The sequence below is a fragment of the Melanerpes formicivorus genome, unplaced genomic scaffold (genome assembly GCF_026170545.1).
Source record: "Melanerpes formicivorus ecotype bairdi unplaced genomic scaffold, bMelFor1.0.p_v2 SCAF_37, whole genome shotgun sequence".
NCBI classification, from domain to species: domain Eukaryota; kingdom Metazoa; phylum Chordata; class Aves; order Piciformes; family Picidae; genus Melanerpes; species Melanerpes formicivorus.
The window spans coordinates 6,893,870-6,917,147 of record NW_027142389.1 but is presented as its reverse complement, the minus strand read 5'-3'; the positions used below and the strand labels follow the sequence as shown (position 1 = coordinate 6,917,147).

Sequence of the window (23,278 nt, the reverse complement as noted above, 5' to 3'; positions counted from 1 at the left end):
ATCTAAATGTGATTTGAATAGATTTACAGTGGGGATAGCAATATATAAAGCTATTATACCTGCTGGGCACATAAGAGAAGCTCTTTCAGCATTCATTGGAAACCCTGCACAACTTGAACTTGTGTAAATTGTACAAGCAGCTAATATTACAGCATTTTTACACACAGCTTGGTTTATAAATTACAGGTTTAACTTACAATATGAAGCCTATATAGAATTCTACCCATAGGAAATATTCACACGTTATCTTTCTTCGCCTCACACAGCTGGGATTGTCTCAGTGTAGGAAGAAAGCTACAGTATGCAGGTTTGTAAAGAACAAACTTGGTATGTACATGCTGCAAATGACAAACAGGACGAGCAGCAACAGAGTGCTGGAAGGAAAGTGTGGTTTCTCATCTAAGAAAGGGGTCTCCTTTTCACCCACTCTACAATTGACCAACTTTTGGGCTGCCACTTTGAAGTACGCTGCAAAAAATCCCCCATCTTTAATGAGAATCATCTTGAGACTGTATCCAATAGTCTGGTGGGGAGTGCTTATGATTACATTTGTCCAGCTCTCCCTCCACAGATTCACCTTTCTTGGCTGAGCCCTGTCAGTCACTCTCCAACAAACTAAGCCATCATCACCAGCACTCCTCCAGCTAACAGATATGCGGTGAAGTAACTAACATTGAAGGTAACCTTTTACCAAATCCTTACAATGGGTGGATATAGCTTTAAAACAAAAGCCGTTTACATCACTGTAATATTCCTTTAAGTACCAGTAGCTTGCAGCTACAACACTGAAACAGCCAAAAACTCCTACCCCATTTTCCTACTCTTTTCAGCAGTGCCCACGTAATTTTTAGCTAACAGGGAGAGTGGCCAAGGCAAGCTCTCTAATATCCAAAACTAAAAGTTTTAAAAATAAGTAAGAAATAGGCTTATATCTCGTCAAGCACAAGGTGTGTCATAGTGCTGCTTTGTATTCTTGCAGAAAGGAAAACCCTGGCAATTAATTTCAGGGTTTGGTTTGAATATCCTGTCATCGTCGTGCTACTGCACAGAGAAAAGCCTAGCCGAGAGCTCTCTATTTCATCTGCTGCGTTCTTTCAAAGAACAAATACCTGTGGATTGAGACAGTATACAATAAAATCAAAATCAGTTGTCATGTAAGTCCTTCTGAATTATGTAAAAGATAAATTTTGACCTAAAGATACGGCCTCCTCCTTCAGAACTGGACGGCAGGGCCTCGTTCGTCCTGTTACGTAAGGCAATCAAATGAGCAGCTGCCCACTTGATCTCTATTGCTAAGCACGTGGAAGATGACATCTGTGAATATGCTGCAAATTAAAACAACAAAGAAAAACTGAAGTAAGATACATGTAGACTGCAATATTCTCCCAACTGCCCTAGGACATTGCTTTCAGCAGGGAGGAAGAAGTGCACTGTATGGCCATACCAGATGCTGTGTTTTCCTTCGAGCTGTTTGTGGGTTGTGAGTTCTCTCCCCCGTTTGTGGGGCTTACCAAGAGCTCTGGGAAACTTCCTTGAGGTGAGTGCTTGGGTGGAGCGTCCTGCACGAGGCTCTTCGCAAGCCCAGCAGTCTGCACGCGCGCCACGGGCAGTGCCGGGCTCGCCGGCCGCGCTGCCAGGCTCGCCAGCTGCACTGCCAGGCTCGCCAGCTGCACTGCCAGGCTCGCCGGCCGCGCTGCCAGGCTCGCCAGCTGCGCTGCCAGGCTCGCCAGCTGCACTGCCAGGCTCGCCGGCCGCGCTACCAGGCTCGCCGGCCGCGCTCGGGGCCGTGCCGGGCGGGCGCTCAGAGCTGGTGCTCGTGCACAAAGGCGGTGGTGCCGCCGGACACCGGTGCCTGGTGGGCCGCAGCGAAGCTGGCCAGGGGGATGACTTTGACGGGATCCTTGCTGGCATTGCAGTGTCTTTCGCAGGTGTTGTAGAACTGGGGCCTGGGCCCACCCTGGCCTTTGTCAGTGTCGTCCTTCGGCAGGGGCCTCCCGAGCGTGTGCCGTCCCTCCGGCCTGGCTGCGCGGCCCCAGCCCGGCTGGAAGCCGAACGACGGCAAAGGGCTGTTGGGCTGCTGGTACTGTGTCAATGAGGGAGGCATCCAGCAGTTGTCGGAATGGCCTAGGATCAGGCACTCCTGAGTGCAGGTTTCAGAGGCTTCGGCGAGGGCTTTCTGGAGATTTACTTCGATAGCTGGGAGGATGGAAAAAGACAAGACGTTACCAGAGGTCCGAAGGCTGCCATGCACAGGGAGTCAAAGTCAACAAAGCAATCTCAGGTCTGCAATAATGGCCACAGCCTGGAAAGAAAATCCCCCAGGTACACCACTCAGTGAAGGTTTAGCTGTTTGCAAGCGTGACATCCGCAGCATTGCTGCTGGCTGCTCGGCAAAGCTAATGCTCAGCGACCAGATGATAGCAGCGCTACGGCTTACAGTCCCTTGTCACTCTTGGAGGTGTCCAGCTCTGTAAAGAAGCTCAAGGGCTTTATCACAGTTAATGCCACATTTCCCTGTATTGCACGTGACTAGGTGAAAAAACAACAATGATTACAATTAGACTTCTTTTAAAGCTGGATGTTTTATTGTTTCGACTCTGCTTAAGGCAAACAAAATTAATGTGGACACACAGCCAAAGATGGTACATTGGCTTCAGAGGTGCACTGCAGAGCTTTAAGAATGAGAGGCGTCGTAACATCGCTTGGAAAGAGAATTGATTTCTCCATGCATTCAATACTGGGAGCCTTGAAAAATCAAAGGGTAATAGCAAAAAGCAGCTGTAACCTCTGTAGTTTACAAGTAATCGAAGCAGAGTCGCTCAGCAGATGCAAGGTTTGTGCCCTTGGAAAAGGATTATAGAAATTATGATTTGTTCAAAGGCAAAGCAAAGTAGGCAATCTGAAAGGCGTGATCTGAAATACATAAACACTCTTAATCAGTGTCATTGCAACTGGGGCTTTACCCTGCTGTGTAAATTCAGACTGAGAGAACGAAACTTTTACAGATCATTCCCTGGAACAGTTTTCACCTTACAGGTGTCAATTCCACATTCCCTTGCTGTGCACGTGGTGTAAGCACATCAGGAGCAAAGACTGATTTAGATTAGATCTGATTAGCTGCCTTGCTGTGTTGTCTCCACAAAGCATTCTAGTGAGAGACACACACCTATTTCTGAGTATCTGTCTTCATAAAAATAACTCTTAAAACTAGATTCTGGCTCATAGACGTTGGAGTAGGTTTGCCACTAGGAATCACTTATAGCAAAGATGAGTTTTGTGTAGGAGCCTCTGAGCTGTGTGTTCAAACACATGCTGCATTTCTGGTTTAGTAAATACTCTGCTTGCTGAAAACTGTAACAGCTACAAAGCACAAACACTTATTTCCATCTTACATCTCAAAAGAAGTTAAATTTTTCTTCTGGGCACTAAGATATTTAATGCTGGGGTACTGAAACATTCAATGCTGCTGCCCAAAACACAGGATATGGGAGTTGAAATCTACTACCCATAAGCAGACACCTGGCTACCGATTGTGTCACGAATGCCATATTCTTGATTACATCTTCGGATTGTGGCCTGGGCCTGTGCCAGCCAAAGCAACGTTTACAAATGCCATTTGCTGTATTACTGCCTTTTCAACACGTCTGCAGTCACTTTGCCGGGGTACTTTTCAGTGTAATCCTGACAAAGCTTTGGCACCTTTCTGTTGAAATACTAATCCAGTTTTGATGGACAGCAGGAGACATAAATATGGAAATGATTCAGCAGAGGAAATAGTTCCTGCAAAATAAAAAGTTACTACAGGTAGATTAGGCTAATCTTTGTGTGTCCTGCTGCCTGCTATTAGAGACACTAATCTGAGCAAACAGGAGCCTTGTTAAGCTCTTTAATTAGCCAGGTTCCCTTCCCTTTTAATAGAGGCAACCCACTGAAATCAGCTACAACCCCGAGTTATCCCTGGTTGTGTTTATTAATACAACATTTCTGATGCCCATTACCTCAGTGTTACTTTGTATCTTCAGGATATCTAATTGCTCTTAAAATGCTATTAATTTAGTTAAACTGAAAAGCACAGAGTTACTAATTGGGAAACAATACAGCCACATTTCTAGCTCTTCACAGCCAGCAGTTGCAATACTTACCCTGTTCCATCTAGAACTTCAACACGAGAACAAAGCAAGCTGAAACATCCAGACAATTGTTTGGCAATAAAAGCTTAACATCTGAGCTTTAGACAAGGCAATAGCAGACATAAAAGATCCCTCCAAAACATTCTCTGCACCATCTGAAAAGACCAGGAGGACAATAATTTTGTGCCATGTGTTGCCACACTACCTGTAGCCTTGGGAGATGTTACCTTGCTAATAAGAGCAGTCAGCACCACAGTCTTGGCTATTCTGTTAAGAGATAGTTTATTCAAAAAGTAAAACAAAACAAACAAACCCCAAACAAAAAACCTTTATGACAATCCTGGGCACACTCTGAAGTTAGGAATACCAATTATGCTGGCTTTGAGCAGGCCTTTTGTTATACAACAGTCTGCCAGTGTGGGGGCGGCTAGAGGACATTCCCTTGTAGCAATCATAATCTTCCCCTCAGTGCTGGGGTTTGGTACACCTCACCAGGTCACCAGAGGATGTTTGTCATCACTGCTTATGGTTAATAACATGCAAAATATACAGCTCTTAACTTTGAAAAGACTCTTCTGCTCAGCTCCTTTACAGTGTTGTACAACAGGAAATAAAAGGTGTTCAACAAATACTCTTCTGTATGATCTCTGACTCTTTTGGGGCCTTGCTTTGTTTTGGTTTTGGGTTTTTCACTGTGGTTTGGTTTTTTGTTTGGCTGGGTTTTTTTCCAAAGTAACAGTCAAGTATTGGTTTATAATATACTGCACTCATAACAAACAGATCTAGAAATCAGTTATAACCTTAGCCTCTAGACTCACCTTTAAAGGAGTACAACGTTTTAAAAGAAAAACACAGTTTTGTGTTTTTTGTAAGCCAGATCACCTGTGGACAGGCCACAGCATTAGTGTAACCTTGAGCCAGCCTTCAGGAGCCTAGGTATGCTGCAGGAAAGCAATCTGACTACAGGTGTGGCAGCCAATACAGTGAGGCAGACAAGGGCCCCAGTAGGTGCTTTTAAAGGGACCAGAAAAAGCTCACGACCTATCTGCTGCCATAAACACCACTGGCAAGGACAGCTGGGATGCTGAACAGTTTCTGTTTGGAATAAAGTAACAAGAAAGAAAACCAGCAGTGTGCAATCCTATGGTTTTGGTGTAACACAGCAAAAATGACTGTTGGAGCATAATTCACCTGGGTTTGAATGAACCTAGACCAAAATGCAGGCAAATCTCTGCGTGAGTATTCACCAGGAATTGTCTTCTGTCAGCTCTTCCGGGGCACGAAATGTGGCTTCTTGTCAGTCTAATTCATTCTCTAATTTCCTAAAACATCATCATTCTGCTGCTCCTTCAGCACCTTCAATCCTTCTGAATAGCTACTAGCCACTGGCATTGCACTGCCATCTAAACCATGCTTAACTTATTAAAGATAGGTATCTAACAATTCCCTGCTCTGTCAGAGACTGTCCTCCTTCCTTCCCTCGGTAACAAACCCTTAATTTTATATATTTTTTTTCATACTAGATGGAGACTCTTCAACCACAAGACAAGTGACATGAAACAGAATTTTTAAGCCATAGAATTGATGACACTCATGCACATGTGAGTTCACCACTTTGATTTGAGCTTCAGATTGTTTTAGGATGGAAACCGTGCTTTAAATTGTCTGCCTCAGAAGTAGGAAGATTTTAAAAGAAGGTGTCTGTCAGCTCTGATGAAATGTTTAGAGGAAAACTGTCAAACAAAGCTACAAGCACAATAGTTAAAAGACTTTCTTCCTTGTTCCACAGCCTTTATCATTTATAGGTCAAAGCAGTTTTCAGTAAGAATATTTACTTTCACACAGACAGTCTGGATCCCAGCCCTGGCAGGTAGCTGTCCTTCAGTCAAAACAATTCTAAAAACATACCCTCTGATACTTTTGTCCCAGATTGTTTTGGTTGGAGACTTTCTGTCTGTGGAGGGCTTCACAGGTATCAAATAAACACACTGGTTAGTTTTGATTGTGAAGGCTGCAGCACGCTGTGCTGCTGCTCTCCAGCTCAGTCTGCTTCTCCCAGCGAATTCGCACAGGAGGATGTGCTGTTAGCACCACTGTGCTGCTGAGAAGTTAGGATCACAGGATCATTTCAACTGGAAAAGGCTGTTAAGATCACTGCAGCATATGCTTGATGTGCACTTTCTTTCCTGCCCTACGCCCTTCCCTCCACCCCCAACAGGCAGATGTACTACTAAGACAATACCAAGAGAGTTGGGTCTCACTTGCACCACAGAACCATACAAAGACTTAGACTGGAAGGGACATCTGAAGCCAGCTGATATAAGCAGGCTGTCTTGGTCAACACAGGGGACAACAGCATTTCCAAAAGTTTAGGCCAAACTTTGGGAGCTGCAGGCATGCCTTTAAAAGAATCTGAATGCATGGGAGATGAGCATTCCTAAGAGCTGAACAGGCAACAGCATGGGCTCCTGGAGAAGCCTTAAGACATCTCCACCTTTATCCACCTGTGACCAAAAGCCATTTGTAAGCTGCACTCGTTAGCAAAGTATTTCAGATTCATGGGAAGTTGAAAACCTGTCAGAATGCAGCCTACTGATGCAGGCTGAGCAGCTTAGAAACTGTGCAGAGAAAATTTCAAAACAACTGGGGGAAAAAGAAAACAGAAGAACAAGGACTTAAACCACAGAACACAGACTGCTAGCTGGAATTTGACAGCCATGTAGCTGAAGTCTTAATGAAAAGCCACTGCTGAATTTGACACAATTTGGATGCGAACCATCCAGTGTTACATTTAGAGAACTCTTGTTTCATAATAAAGCAAGCAACAATTAGCAAGCAATTAAGCAAATTGCCCATAATTATAGCATTGCTGAGCTATTTTTCATATTTTCCCAACACAGCACATATGTGAATACATGGCTTGCAGTGCCAATGCTGTTCTGTCAGTAGCCAGAAGTGCCTCTCCTTTACTGAAGTGCTTGGTATTAAACAGCTCCCATCGCACTGGGTGCTCTCTGCTCAGCAGGAGCCCACCAGAGCTATCAGATGACAACCTCATACTACTCATCTCAGCCAATGGTTCCTAAGAAAAGGGTCATGAGCCCCCAGCTTTTTGCCCATGTGTTTTTGCTAAATGTGGTACTAAATCAAAGCAGACATTCAAGCACAATGTAGGGAAATTATAGTCCAGAATTACCCTGGTGACCAAAAGTGGCCACTTGGGTATCATAATTTAGCAGTCTCCACTATATGAGGAGAGCAGAAATGACATTAAGAATCAAAAAGGGAGGGGAGACTGGTTGTTAGTGTAAACTGGATCACTTTAATAAGGTCATGAGGAAGACACTTGAATGCAGACACTCTAAAAAAACCGCTGCTATAATATACTACACCGGCTTGGCTTCAACAATAAAATGCCTTTGGGATAAGTTTCCTATGAATATTTTATTTCCCATATATGTCTCAATAGTTAAAAACCTAAAAGAGTTACTTAAGTTCTAGCCTTGCAACCTTCTCGTTCAGAGAACCAGTAGGACACAGCGCTTCCCTTAGCTTTCAGCAGTGTGTGCAGAGCTTGCCTTGCGTGTAAGAAGTCTTGCTCGGAGGAAGCCTGATGCTCCAGATGTTGTGAGGAATCAGCAGGCATGCATTTTCCTGTGCTACCTAGGCCTGCCTGACTGTATGAGATGTCTTGCAAGACTAAGCTCTGCTTCCATTCCAGTGAACACCGTTTATACCCTAACAGCCATGGGTTTAATTTGAATTCAATCCTAAAACCCACCAGGAGTAAGGTTTATCAAACCCCAGCGGCGTGAGGTGTGAGCACTTTGGCCCTGGCTGACATTAGCCAAGAAAACACAGCAAAGATGGCTGGGGAAAGGTGGTAGAAAGAAGATGGGAAATGGAGGAAGTATCAAGGCAAAAGACAGCATTTTGTTAATTGCTGTATAATTAACTATGCTTGTGCAGTGACTCCTGCCTTCACAAATAACAGCCCTATAAATAAAGGACATTAATCTTTCATTAAGTCATCTCTTGTTGTTATTCTGACCAGAATTTCAATCTTATATTAATCAAACACAGGAAATGGCCTGCAAGCAATGCTCCTGCAAAAAGCTCAGATTCAGTAATTGCTGTTTTTCACTGGAAGAGATTTCATCATAAAAGCCACAAGCCCTTGAACCCCCTGCAGCCTCTTCTGCCTCAGCTTAATGAACACAGGCATGACAGCATTGCAGAACACACGGCACTGACCCTCACTGCCTCAACAGTTCAGTCAGATCCATCCTTCTTCTCCACGTTCTGTTGCTAATGAGAGCCACACCAGGGTGGGAGCTGGCAAAGGACTCATGCTCCTGAGCCTGGCCAGTCCATGCTGTCAGCAAGGAGAATGTCAGCCAATGGTCATCTCCAATGAACAGCCCAAACCCCAGTATATTGATTGCAACACTGGGTAATACAATGTGCTTGCTTTAATATTTAATTAACTGCTTCACACTTGTACTGAAGCTTCTTAATTATTAATAGGTGGTTCATTATTTAACACAGAATAGAAATTTAAATTCAAATCAATTAAACAAGGTGAAACTACACAGTGAAAAATGGTTTCTCCCCAGCAATAACCTTCGACCTGGAAACAGGGTAAAGGGTGACATTTGCATTTCTTGCCCATTCCCTGAAAGGTGAATTATATTAGGGTCTTCTACTGATGCAAAGTCTCTGCAATAAAATCACTGTCCTACAGAAATATGCTGGATGACAAAGAAATTAACAGCAATTTCTACTGGTATTTCTTAACATCTGTTCTCTTCTTCAGACTCAGCCACAGAGGTTGCTCAGCTTAATTCACACTTGCATTCCAATATATATAGTAAGTGTTAAAAAGAAAAGTGTTTCTAACAATATCTTCCCTTTAAGCATACAGAATGTATTGACTCAGTTTCGAAGTGCTAAATAAGGCTGTGTGCGCGTGTGTGAAGGAGAGGCTGCTTACTGGGTTTGCTATGTATCACTGAACACCTTGGAAGGATGAAGATTCACAACAACAGCGAAGAATGACTGGATCTGCATAACCACATTTGACATGGAAACAGCAGGAAAGGCATTTCTGCAGCTTAAGCTGTGGACATAATCAAGAAATCAATTACCTTTTGTCAGGCTGTGGCTGGAGAACAAAGATAGGGCTTGGAGACAGGAAAGCAGATGAACTTCAAAAAGATAAGAAAGGAAGAAGATTCCTAGGTGGAACAAGGTCAGCAGCATTTACTCTTGGTAGCAGACCTACATGAAAGTATTAGCAGGGTCTCATGCTGCTCTAATAACAAATTCTAAGCTTGTGATAGTAACAGCTCAGGTGAGCCATCCTCAGCAGAGTGCAGAAGCTCATTTCAGACATGTTAGAGACACCTCACATACAGCAACTCCATCAGGGATAGATGTGGGATAAAAGACTTCAGTTCTGCTTCAAGTATCTGTATTTACAGCCCTTACTCACTTCAGGGCTTCCTGAGGGATCCACAGGCCCGATGGGGCTCTGCTTTCTTTTTATTGACTGTACAGCCAAAACAAACAAGAGCTTGCTGCAAAGCAGAATACTAAGAAAGTCTTTTAAATGAAGTAATTGAGCAACTGCGGGGCACCGTTCATGGCTCAGACACTTCTCTGAGAGCTCAGGTTTCAAAAGGAAGTCGTCACCTCCTCAAATGCTAAGCAAGCTGTAAACACACACAGGATAACTTGAGAGCTAGACAATAACAGATGTTTGGAATTGTGTTTCCATCAGATAAACACAAACAGAAATGTGAAGCCAGAGGCCGTTGGAGCAGCAAGCAAAATAAACCTACTGCTTTCTAAAAACATTCCATGGCTTTTGTGCTGTGACTCCAACTGCATTCCAAGCCCAAAGAAAAGCCTTTATGAGAGAGTCAACAGGTTAAAGTTGGAGGGGTTTGGATACTTCAGCATTGTTTAATTTGTGACTCCTGAGCATTCAGAACTACTCACCTGTGCTGACATTCAGGGTGCTCATCTGAGTGCTGGGAGGTGCCACATTTGACTGGGCCATCAGCTGTATTCAGCCTTTTCATTCCATTTCAGCAGACAAGCACAGCTTGCTCCATTTGTTTTGACACAACAACTTTCCATCCGTAATGTGGCTTCAAGATTCCAGTGTGTGACAGCATCGATGCAAACGATGCTTGTGGTCTCAAGTGTGGAAATGAGTGGTTTCCATTTTCTTTATGCATTTTATCTTTGTTTAGATTTTTAAAGCATGATTATACTTAACACGACCTTAGTGCAGAAATGACATCACTGGAAGGAAATGTGCTCATTCCTCCAAGGCTTTTTCTCTAGTTTGCCATTTCACAGTAAGTTTCAAGATCAGGTGATGATTCTGGAAACCATCTCACAGCATCTGCACCATGGCCTAACACAGCTCACAGCTATTGCTCTTCCCCACATGCCCTGTGCCTTCCTCACTACTACCACAGAAGAGGATTTTGCTCTAGCTAAAGATGAGCAAAGGCAGGATGCTGAGCAGTGAGGATAACCACTGCAGGGCCTAGGGGACAGGGTGCAAGTCCCCTAAGAGTCCAGCAGCAGGCTGCTTCTGTTGTGCTTTTCAGATCCCTTGATGACTCTACTCTACACCCCCATGGAAGGAGGGACTAGAGGACTACAACTCTGACATCTCAGATCTCCACAGGACAGAAGGAATCATCCCCTCCTGCAGCTTTTGTCCTGACTAAGAGGAGACTCTCCTCCATAGGGTTGCAGCTCAGGTGGGTTTTTCTCCTGGAAAGCCCTCTGGAGCACAGGCTCCTTGACTAGCCAACATGACCAATTTTTCACAGCAGTTTTCTGTCATCCCCACTTTGTCAGTCTGCCACAGACTGCCTACAGTGGAAGCACAGAGCTACTCATCCCTTTGACAATGATCCCCCAAAGTGTGAACATGTGGGAAGGGCCATCTTTGATTAACAACTTTGTGATTGCTGTAAAAATGAAATTTGAAAGGTAATAATTACATTTGTAATTACTTAGGTCTAAATCTCATGTTTCCTACTCCCTCTATTTCTGGGCAGCTGCAGCAGTGACTCATTAATAATAATAAAGTCATTTAACCCTGCAGGCACACTACAAGGAGAAAGATGTCATCTGTCACCAACACCAATAGAACAATCACTGAAGGATACAGGGAGACCACTATTTCACATTTATTGCAGATGATAAAAGGGACATTTTGCACTCATTCTCACCATGACATCCCAATCTGCTTTTTAATTATCAGCAAACAGAAGGGGACAGCACACAACATACAAGGGACTGCTAATAATGCATTGTCCTGCGGTGACATTTCCATAATCACTTTAAGCCTACCCTATACACATGTACCAGCTAAAGCTCTCAGCTCATAAAACCATACCCCCTAGGAAGGAATGAATTATCCTGTGCAGAGCGAGCGCAGGAGAGCAGCTCTTTCCCAGGGTCTAAGGGCCCCATAGCTAATGTCTGTACTGCTGTTACTTTAGGTGATAAGCTTTGGCACTCTGCTGCACTTATGGCTGCATAAGGCATGACTTAAAAATAAGTGCAGCTGTACATTTGTGTTGTTAGGCCAGGAACTTTAGTTACAGTTCTCACTGGCAGTAATTCAGCCATGGACTGCTGCACTTGCTAGTACTCTTCACTACTGTTCTGCACTTTGCTGCTACACAAACTCTGTATTAGATGAAACAAACAGCTTTATTTATAGGGAGCTCAAGCAAGGAACTCAGAGTCTACTACATTTTAAACAGAGTTACTGATCAAACTGCCTGCCTATGAAATAAGTTTCTGAGGAAGTCTTTCCCTAAATCATTTCTCCAGGAGATAGGAAACCTTGAGAGAAAAAAATCTGAAGAGGAATTTCTACTGTGGCATTACTATAGACATAAAGGAAAGGGAATTTCATGTAAATAGAAGTCTCCACCATCTGAGCTTTAATACTGTCAGGCTAGAACTTCAAATTCATTGCTTTGCTTTATCGGCAGCACTTAATGTGACCATCAGGTATGCAGAAGGACCAGAGAACAAATGCAGCAGTATGAAGTTCTAAACTGTTATAGTGTAGAAAGGGGCAGAGAAGAGGCAAGCAAACCTGCTTCATCTGTTTACATTTTCCCTAAGTGCCACAACAGACTGCACAAAGACATGTTTTTAAAAGGTTAAATAGGTGGTGTTAAGAAACAAGACACATCAGGAAGGAATAAACTGTGGTGTGAAATGCGTATTTTCACTCTTAAGATAGTGACAACACAGAAAAGCTCAGGCATGGAGTGAAATGTTTTGTCAAATTGAAAAATGGAAATAATATGAACACTACAATTTGCACATCAATTTGAGGTAAAATGTTTTGAATTACAGTCATTTTAATCTTGTTTTATAAAGAAAATTACTTCAGATGGGTGATAATTTAAACTGCATAATCCAAACTTCATTGTGCTCCAGTCAGGCATGGAAGTGCAGCTCTGAGTGATCTGCAGCAATCTTTGCACATTAGCTCAGAGCCCCATTCAGGAGAGGCATGTGAAAGCAAGGCCGGGCTAGGGCTAGGATGCCGGGCTAGGGCTAGGATGCCGGGCTAGGGCTAGGATGCCGGGCTAGGGCTAGGATGCCCGGCTAGGGCTAGGATGCCCGGCTAGGGCTAGGATGCCCGGCTAGGGCTAGGATGCCCGGCTAGGGCTAGGATGCCCGGCTAGGGCTAGGATGCCTGGCTAGGGCTTCCACCTTTTACTTCAGCTTCCAAAGTGCTTAGACTGTGATGGCTATGACTTCCTAACCTGGCCCTGACGGGCACTGCCAGCACCTTCAGACCCTCTGGCACCATCCTTCCGCTCCTATCACCTCTGGCCAGCTTCTTCATGAAGTTTTGCTGTGTGACTGGAAGTTTCTGGTATCACTTCACACCAGACTTTCCCAACTTTTGGGCAGTTTTTTTGGCACTAAGGAGTCCTGCTGATGGGCTGGAAATAGAGACTGATATGGAACCCAAACTTCCCCCTCTTCCTTTGCTGAAAGAAATCCAATCCCCCTCACAAAACACACTATTTACTGTTAGCCCTCAGTTCCCCTTGAACAAGAGAGACTTCCAGATTTCCTTCAGTATTCTTTTCTGTTTTTATTATTATTATAGGATATAAAGGAACCTAAATGAAAGGCTAACAGCCAACTGCTGTTTGCCAGCCTGTTATTGAACCTATTTCATCTATTTATTCCTTAATTCATCCATAGCCCCTAGAGATGCCATTCATATGCTCAAAGTCAATTTTTTATCCTCTATTGCTTCTATTCAAGCCTATGTTAACAGAATAAATTTATCAAGAATGATCAGACTTGAAAAGGCAGATTTGGGTTCTGACAGAGAATAATTAATCATGGCTGGGAAAAAGCCTCCCACCAACTGGGCTGTTGCAATGCTGGGAGATGAAACTGCAATGACTGCAGAACCTCAGTAGAAAGGACATCAAAACCTCAGGGGAAAAACAAACAAAACCCCCAGAGTTTAACTCCCAAAGTAGGTAAGTTCCTGACTGAGTTTTTTACCCTCACCCTCTGTGCTGCAGTAGTAATCAGCAAGACTCTTCTCACCATCGTTTGCATGCAGCAGAGCCCAGAGAGATGGTGGGGCATCAGGAGTGGCAGTGACCTTCAAAGCTTATAGAAATGGTATTGGCACCCAGAGGGTCACAAACTGTCACTCAGAGCCAGCAAAGGCCTTCATTGCAATGCTGCATAATGCAATGCTGATGTATTTTCTTCTGACTACCCCTTCCGTAAGAGTGATTCACAGACTGTGGGTAGACGACTCCTGCCAGCAGTACACTGCATTTTCTGTGCGTGCACCAGGGATCTGCATCCCAGCACCAGCTGCACACAACAGCATTTCTAGCATGCTTCAGATGCTATTACAAGAGGGAAAAAACCAAACCAAACATGCCAAAACACAACAAAAATCAATCAAACACACAAACAACAACAAAACCCCACTTCCCCCCTCCCCTTTCATTCCATTCCACAGCAGAAGAGGAAAGCATTGGGACAGTGCTGTGGATGTGGAACCACTGTAACTGCGAGGGGGGCTGTGGATTCATTGCAGCATTAATTTCTCTTCCCCTCTACTAGGAGCTGCTGTCTACTGGACAAGGCCACTTCCCTAAGGGCCTTCTAATGCATTCATCCATCACTTCATGCACACATCTTCTAACTCCATACATACAACAGCCCCTTCCCTGCTCCAGGCTGGTCACACAGGAATTCTGAGTAACGTAATCTCCCCATGGGAGGGGCAAAGGAACCTGGCAGTGAGTACTCCAGACTTGCCCAAGAAATACAAAACTCACCAGGCTCTGCCTAGGTATGTTTAAAGAGATCTTAAATAGGACAGTGAAGAGCAATGCTCAGATGTGTGTAAATAGGTTGGCTCATCTGGCTGACTCCATCAAAACATCAATCTTAACTCCCTTCCCCCCACTCTTCCTGTTACATTCCAGAACGCAGCAGAGCTGTGCTCCCAAGCACACTTCTATCAATAACTGTTATTTCTGATTTAAGATCTATAGTAATACCTTGGACCTAGGCAATTCAGTGAGGTGCATATGCCAAGTGTCTGATCAAGACATGATGCCACCCTCAAGAACAGCTCCATTAGGCAAGAGTTACCATTGCCCAGGGATGCACTGAGAAGTTAGGAAGTGCAGATGCTGCAATGTTCATTCAGTGCCTTTGTGCAGATGTGTTTTGATGCAAACTTTAATTAAACTATCATATACTATTTTTCTCATTAGACCCTTGGGCCCAGTTCAGAGAGTAAGTAGTTACTCAATATTTCTCCTTCTACTCTAATCAGCATGTGGCCAGACACCTCTTTAATTAATACTTTCAAAGCCTTGTGTCTAATGCAGATTTATTTGTTTCCTTGTGCCCTTTTGTGGGTTCTTCACAGCACAATCACAAGCTGCATGAGCAGGGATTCTGGCCCACTGGCATTATTTGCTTTAGTGCAGACATTTGCCCCTGGGAAACAGAGGTATCAAGAAATCAAGCAAAATTAGGCCACAGCCATTATTCAAGCTACCTCCAACCTGAGACAGCTTGACCCAAAACATTCCACACTTGAGCATTTGATATCTGCTAAGCTTTCCAAGCCTCTCTGTTGGAGCAGTGAATGATGCCCTGGGCACCCAAAGAAACCTGGAAGACACACACAGCATTACAGTAACGATTCACTTTTCTCTCTCCAAAGACCTGTGTTGTGCATTCCAACATCCAACCAAATGCAACATCAGAAAGCCATAGATGCACCTCAAATAGTCCTCCTGTGATGAGGAGCTCATTGTTCTAATCAACCACTAAAAGTCCCAGGACGGTCTCTGCTGCCATGACTCGCCGTGGTCTGAAGCCCTTGCAAAAGATCTAAGTTTCATTCTTTCGGGAACTAGATGGGGCTGCAGTTACACCATCCCCACTGCAGAACCTGTGTGATTGCATGTGGACATTACAAGTGGATTGGGCCCTGTGGAATTAAAGCTAGACACAGAGAGCAGCGTTTCTCAGAACTGCTGGGCTATTATCTCTAACTGGTGAACAGTTTGCTCTGAAGGCTTTTCTTTCCTGCCTGTTTACAATGAGGGTTGTAACCTTTGCTCCCTAACCACTAAAGACAGGCTACAGCTTCTATGCAGTAAGGTTAGACTTGTTTCCTTAGGGAACAAGCGAAATCCAAGGACAGCTAAGCAAGCAAAGGGAAGAAGACATATGTAGAAGAAAGTATAAACTAGTTTTGATGGCAGGAAGTCTGCTCTCCCTTTCCAGCTCCAACACAACCCTCATCTGTAGAAAAGTAAATCTTACAAATGGTGATCCTGCAGACGGCAGCCAGTGAAGAATGAACACGAAGGGCTAGGCACAGCTCGGCGCGGCAGCACAGAGGTCTCCTCTGCAGTCAGCACAATATGCTCAGCTCAATTAGTTACACCCCAGTCAGCTCAGGCAGAGCTACCACTGTGCCCACAGCAGCAGGAGCTCAGGGTAGCAACTGTGGAGTTTTTCTGTCTCTGTGTAGAAGCATTTAAGCTGCATCCAGGTTACTGCAATGCAACACTGCAACCTCCTTGCATATGCCTGCACTCCTTTCCACCACAAAGACTATGGTGCAGACACAAAGGAACTCAGAAGCACATAAAAATGGGTTAGAGTTTGCCATTTCATCCTAGTAGAGAGTACATCAATATAATTATGTCAATGTGCTTGAGGACAGCTACAGAGGAGGAGGGAGAGGAAGGGGTATCTAGCTCCCAGCTCATAACAAAAGTCCTTCACGTTTGGCCTCTAGACGTAAGTCACCTGGAAGAATCCAAGTTCTGAACTGAACAGTCCTCTTCCTGCAAACCAAAGAAAAGAAGAAACCCAGCAGATCTGAGGAGCTTTCCTTTCAAAGAACAAAAAAGGAAGTGAGGAAAGGAAGATGTGCTCTAAGGGTTCTCTGAGGTGTCAATGCCAGACTTTTCATTACAAGGTTTCATCTTCACAAGCAACAATTTCCTGTCCACCCCAGAGGTCTGTTCAGAAAACTCATTTTCTAATTTCAGCCGTAAGCACCCACTAGAAAGGCCATTTGTGCAAAGATTTGAAGATTCAGCTGGACTTCAGAAATTCCACAGACTCGCAGTGAGCATCCTGAACACGAGCTTCTCTCTGGCTTTTGCAACAAACAAACAACTCTGCAAAGCCTTCACAACTAAAACCGAGCCAAAGCTGGGGCTCAGAGCTTTTGCTGGCCCTGCCAGCCAGCCTGAAGTGATCACAGACATGCAGGCATGCTAAAAAAGAAAACAAGTATTTTAAAAGAGGAATAAAAACTGCCTGGAGCACGTAGTGTGAAGTCTAGAGTCAAATCAAAGGTAACAGGGACTGTGTTACTCCAGTCAAAGAACAGAACATCAGGAGACATAGTTTTAAGAGCGTAAGCATCTCAGGTAGTCCAAGAGTGCAGCAAACAGGAAAGGAAGCACAAAGGCTGTTCCAGTAACTCAGAACTGCCTTTCAGCCTGTCCATTGGTCCCATATGAAGCCAGACCCTGACAGATCCACACACTGCTCACCATGGGATTCTCTGTTGCTGGAACAGAGACCACTGTGTGTCACTCACTCATCCTGCACTGCCCCTTTCAGAGCCACCTTTTCCAGCTCAGTCTATGCACAGCTCACCCTGCTACCATCAATGGATGAAGAGAAACATTTGGCTTGCTCAGAGAACAACTGCTGAAATCCAGAGTTTAAATGGCCTGAAGCCTTGGTGGGATTGTGGGAGCTTACTTTCTCTCAGTTATTGGCCTAGGGTACTTCCTGTCCTGAGGAATCACCTTCTTTACCAGTTACTGCTTTAGCTTGTCTGTCAAGAAGAAATCCAAAAAGGAACAAATTAACCCAGGGACATGAAATGTGTCTGGTAGGAGGCCAAAAGTTGCATCAACCTCCTTGAAGCAAAGACTTGACATTTCTTTAGATTTCTTCCACCTCATAGCAAAGCAAAGGCAATATCCTGAGAAATCTTTGTTATGCTCTCAACAGACAAGAATTGATGACCTGCATAATACTAAACCATTACCTTGCTAAGCAGCACACCAGCACCACAGCACCACATGAAATCCCTCCCAGCAGCAGGTTATTTCCACGGTCACAAATCGAGATTACTGAGCATGGCTACTGAAGTGGAGCTTCTTAGAGCACAGGCTTGATCTCCAGTCAGCCAAAGGTGGCCTTCCCATCTCTTAAACAAAAAATAACAGAAGTCATCTTTATATCCAAACAATGCAAACTATTCTTGTACTCTTAGGACATCTCAGCGCCTGAAACTCATTTCAGTTGAAAAGCCTCTGTACTTGAAGCCCAGGGGCAGTTCCTGCCATCATTGCATGGGTTTTCTGCCCAAGAACATGGTGAATGACTTACAGATTGTGATGGGAACAAAGGAAAAGGTGAAGCAGAAAAATAATCATCCCTTAAATCAGGGTTTTGAATGTGCATGCTGGCTTGTTTGGTTCTTCAAGTCCTGAGAGCTGCGATGATTAGCTAAAGTTGTTTGAGGGATGTCCATCACATTTCCATCATCCTGATCACAGTAAGGACTGCTGGAGATGCTGGTGGCAAAACGTAAGAAGAGTGGAGAAAGGAATAAAAACTAGCTCATGGGAAGTGACTGAGATGTTTCCCTTAGCTATATTTTACTGGTAAGTAAGCCTGCAGTATGCAAAAGGCAGAACCTGTGAGCATTCAGCAGTCCATTGGAAGCGGAGACTTTCCAGACTGCTTGTCACAAACCCAGCAGAATTTAGAGAGAAGTATTTTGATTTCATTTTTATTTCTAAGGAATACGAAATGTTATGTTAAGAGGTAGCTGATGACAGAATGTACAGCAATGCAAAAAGAGTTCCACACATAATGAGAAGTTTTCCACTTTGCCTAATTTCTTGTTTCTTCTTTCCCTTGCTTTCCCCTGCCTTTGCCCTGCCTTCCTCCCAGATACCCTAGGAGGAGCCAGGCCCTTCTGTTTAGTCAGGAGCCAGTTACAGCTTCTCAGACAGCTTCTCATCCCAAGGCAATTTGGTAATCTTACCCTGATTAATTAAAGTCGAGTCTCTAAACAAACTGCTACAACTCCTCCACCCACAGCGCGAATGGCTGCTCTAGATAACAGGATAAGAGCTCAGGCAGAAAGGGAGAGAGGAGCACTCTGTCTTCATTCTTCCTTGCAGAGTATCAACAAAGAATAAGTTGTACTGCTAGGTAGAAAATCTAATCTGCATTTAAATAGAATTTCTCCAAATAATAAACAAAAGCCTGAAGCAACATTTTTACAGCAAGGCCTGCTGCTAGTTCACAGCTTAATCCCTCTATCTCTGTCTGTAATCCCTTCTACCCTTGTATATTCATTTCCTTACCAGTTTATCGAGGTGCCCTGGGAGCGGGAGCCCATAGTAACAACAGGAACTTTGCACTTTCTCAAGTTTCCTGAAAGCTGAGCCTAAAACTTCAAGCTTTTGGTGGTCAGCAACTCAAGGAAAACAGACAGAATCACCTTTATTAACAAGGAGAAGTTGTTAACCCCTAGAGTGAGAACACCACCACAGTATCAACACCAGATGCAACTGAACAGCTCCCAGAGTGTGGCTGCACCCAAAACTCTGCTGCATTTGAAGGTGGCATTCCCTGAGTCCTAAACAGATGCCCATGCAGACCCTAAGGGGGACTGCACAGCTCCCATGTGGGCCAAAACAACCAGAATGCCTCAGCAGGGGCCACCAGCCAGCACATGCCGGCAAAAGCAGGGCCAGCAGCTGGCCCAAGCTAGCAAGGGTGGAAAGAAGCCTTTGGGAATGGGGGCATGGCCCACACTTTCTGTCTCTTTTCCACTTTTGCTTCTCTTTCAGACTGTAGGGTACTAGCTGGGCCCACCTGAGGAAACCTGAACCAGTGGCAGGATAGAACTCCTCAAATGATAGGATCAGGTTTAGAACAGGATGCTAAGTGCCAGACATTACTAACATCTGAAATAGGGAAGCTCAGTTCTCAGATGCCACCTTGCTACCCTAGCAGGTGCTTTGTCGTTCTGCTTGAAGGCACCAGATCTGACTCAAAGTACCCACCCCTCCTAGGTCTTTCTCTCAAAGTACTGCTTGCATATTTTAGTGCAGAAATTGAAAGATAACCTCAAGAAAAGAGGGCTCTGCCCTAAATTTAAAAACAATTAAGTCATTATTAAATGAAAAATGCCTCAGAGAAAAAGACTGAAGGATAGAATTAGCATTCTAGATGAGATTTACCCAATTCCCAGACAGAAAGATGGTACTAGATGAGCAATAACTAATTTAATTCAGAGAGCTCTGCTTTAATAAAGGTCAATTCTAATTAGACAAATGCCTGCCAGATCTTGTCCACCTGATTCTCACTTTAGTCCTAATATTGACACACCATTAGCACACCATCCTTGAAAATATTTTCTCATTCTCCAGCCCAATAAACCTGACCTCTAACTCCACTGCTTGACTAGATGTTCTAAGGGACAAGGAGACTCCTCTGCCTCTGCACCAACAGAGTCTGCAGGGCTCAGCAGCACAGACCGTGCTTCTCTGAAAGCAGAGCTGCAACTCACAAGTGTGAAAGGCTTCTGGTGGATTTCAAGAAACAGAGAACTTAGAAATCAGTTCTCCTCCAGAGTGCCTGCAGCATTTATTCACACTCAGGGAAGAAAACCACTATTAAGGATTCTGTAAAAGGACTTGGTAAGCTTCTTTGGTAAGCAAAACAAACCCCAAATCTAACCAGTGATTTCTCAAGGAAGCATTCTCTTAGGAAACGAAGCTGGGTACCAACAAATATTGCCTACAGAAGGCTTGTGCTCTTTAAGGTAAGAGATGGTCACTGCATAAATTGGGTGTTAAACTGAAGGAGAAAATGGTTCCAGGCAGGAAAGAAACTGAATAAAAGAAAAAAACCCAAACCCTTTCCACTTTACAAGTAATGATAGCAGGTAAAAGAAAGAGAGGGCTAGACATAAATCATTCATTATTGGAGGATTAATAATGTATTTATTAGAGACAAAATAGCAGGCTCTGCTTCAGGAGAATGCTGTGTCCCCAGGGACTCTAAACTGCAGAATGTATAGGGAATAGCTGGGCTATGGCCAGAGGCTCAACACTCTGCTCTTCTACTGAGAAACTTGTAGGCACCCAGAGGGAAAACAAGCTCCCAGCTAAGAGGCACCCACATGGCAGCAGGAGTAATGGAAGCACTATTTGATCTTGTACATTCAGCTGGGGAGATTATTGTTATGAGCAGTATTACAGGAGGGCAGGTCTCCAGGTGTGGGGACACCACACAGGAATTACTCAAGCTTTTCTGTACAATCACTTTAAGCACTGGCACAGGCCAAACCTGGGCTCCCCTGAAGGGCAACAAGGCACAGCAAAGGGAAAGAGAAGATGAACTTCAGTTATTTCCTCATTTCTCCTCTGGTCAGGGTAACACCAGACAGAATCAGCAGTGTCTGTCTCAAGGTCCCTACAGAAGGATAGACAGAGTTAGTAGAATAGGCTGACACCTGCCCCTCTTTCTTTGCAGAAAGCACATTTTTACACTCCCCTTGCTGCGTTTTGGCGCCAGAAACATCCAATTACACACAAGGATGTCCTGCCTCTTAAAGCTAACAAGGAGTTGACTTTCAGAAAGTCCAAGATCAAGTAATACATCACACTTTGAGACCATTTGGTAGAGCTGTGTTCCCCTGTACCTTCAGGATTTTTGCATCTACAGGATTCACCTTTTGAAGCTTTTCATCTCTCTCCACAGAGACAGAAGCTTCCTTTCCAGAAGAGTCTTTCTGGACTCTCAGAAAGCTGAGATCCTGATCCAGCAGCACAAAAGGAGGACACAAGTCAACAGACCTGAGAGTCAAGAGTTCACTGACATTACAAAGTGGTGAGCACAAAAACTCCAGGTGCACACCTGACAGTGTCTGAGTGTCCCAACCATAGCCTCTCAAAACCCAGTGCTGCCCACACGGTGCTCTGTTGAAGCAGTGCTTCCTGGAGGTGGTCTGTTATTTTCACTGGGAAATCACAGCATTACCAGTTCCTCCTTAAGAAGCCATACAGTACAAATAATGGCATTCCTAAAGTCAATTAGAAGTCAAAAGTAACTAAGAGCTGAACTGTAGAAATCAAACTCTGCAACACAAGTGATCAATCCACTTGAGTTCATGGCACCAGAAGATGCTGGTCCTGCATTCAAGTGCCCCTGATGGAGAATGGATCTAAACCCTCTCTAATTGGCTGGAATTAAGTAGTCACCTCTCTTAACTGGAAGAACTCAAAGAGAAAGAGCTTATGCTTAATACAGTAGGGCAGCCCTCCCTTCCTCCTGGCTCGGTCACCCCCCTGTGCAGTGCCACACATCTCACTTTGACCCCATCCCATTGCCACATGGCCAGCTTGGTCCACCAAAAGCAGCCCTGGGGTCAGAGCTCTCACTGCAGTTCTCCCCCACCCAGAGGGAAGGGCAGCTGGCGCCATCTGGACCTACTGGGCCAATGGCCACTCCCATAATGATCACTTCTTTTTCTCACAAAAGTTCAGGTTTTGTTACCATAAATCACACTTTCCCTACAATCTTCCTGGCCCACATGTGGATGCCATAGCAACTATCACAAGGTACAAACCCAATGCTCATAAGACTCACAACAGAGCAACGAAAGGATTGCTGTCTGTGAACCCACAGGTCTGCAATCACCCTCAACCATGGCTTAATAGTGTCAGTAACTGGAGGATTTGTTTTTTTTAGAGAGAGAAACCCAGCAATAACAACAACAGAAAATCAAAGAGAGGTTCTCCATTGGAGCCATCCTGCATCACAGCTCTCTTAGAAAGGGAGTAATTAGTTACATTACCTTTAGTGTTAGTGAATAGCTGTCAGGAAGCAGACTTAAAACTCAAATTCTGTTTTAATTTATGTTATTTATGGGCACAAGTGAGGCCTTCAGTCACTGAATACACAACAAATAGGACTGTGAATGCTAAAAGCAAAGCAGATTTAAAATAGAGGTAGATTTGAGTAGAAGAATTGCTTGAAAACCAACCAGGGTGGCTGTCAGAGTGAGCAGGAGAAGAAAGGAGCAAAACAGGGCGCAGTGCAGAGGAGAGCAGGACTGCTCTGATCACTGTTAGCCATAAGCTGGGGTAGCTGGCACAAAGCAGGGCTTGAGGCGCTAACATATCTCTGTACTGACTTCTAGGGGCCATCTCACACCCTTTTTAAGCAGCCTTAGTCAGGAGAGGAGCCCCCTTCAAAAGACTTTGGAATGAATGTAAGCTCCTTCTCAAAAAGAGGTCCTTCTGGCTCAGGTCAGGCAAGAGAAAAGCACAGAGCAACAAGCTGGAGTCAGAACTGTTCTTGTTTTGCCTCAATTGTCTTTTTACCTCCACACAAGCTAATTAAGAAATGTTCACAAGAATGAGATTTCCTCAGCTTTCTTACCATGGGCAGGGATTTATTTCTGGGTTATAGGATTGCAGAGGTTTTACTCAGATAATAAAACAGAAGGATGGAGGTTT

At 44.3% G+C, this 23,278-nt stretch overlaps 1 protein-coding gene across 1 annotated transcript in view; it reads right to left on the bottom strand.

Moving 5' to 3' along the window:
* Window positions 1-1,801: 1,801 nt before the first annotated feature.
* The window catches only part of PCDH11X (protocadherin 11 X-linked), a 426,737-nt gene continuing 405,260 nt past the window's right edge, over window positions 1,802-23,278 (bottom strand). The window contains exon 7 of the mRNA XM_068157468.1: window positions 1,802-2,196. Within this exon, the coding sequence (XP_068013569.1) occupies window positions 1,802-2,196 (395 nt within the window). The remainder of the gene's footprint in view (window positions 2,197-23,278) is intronic.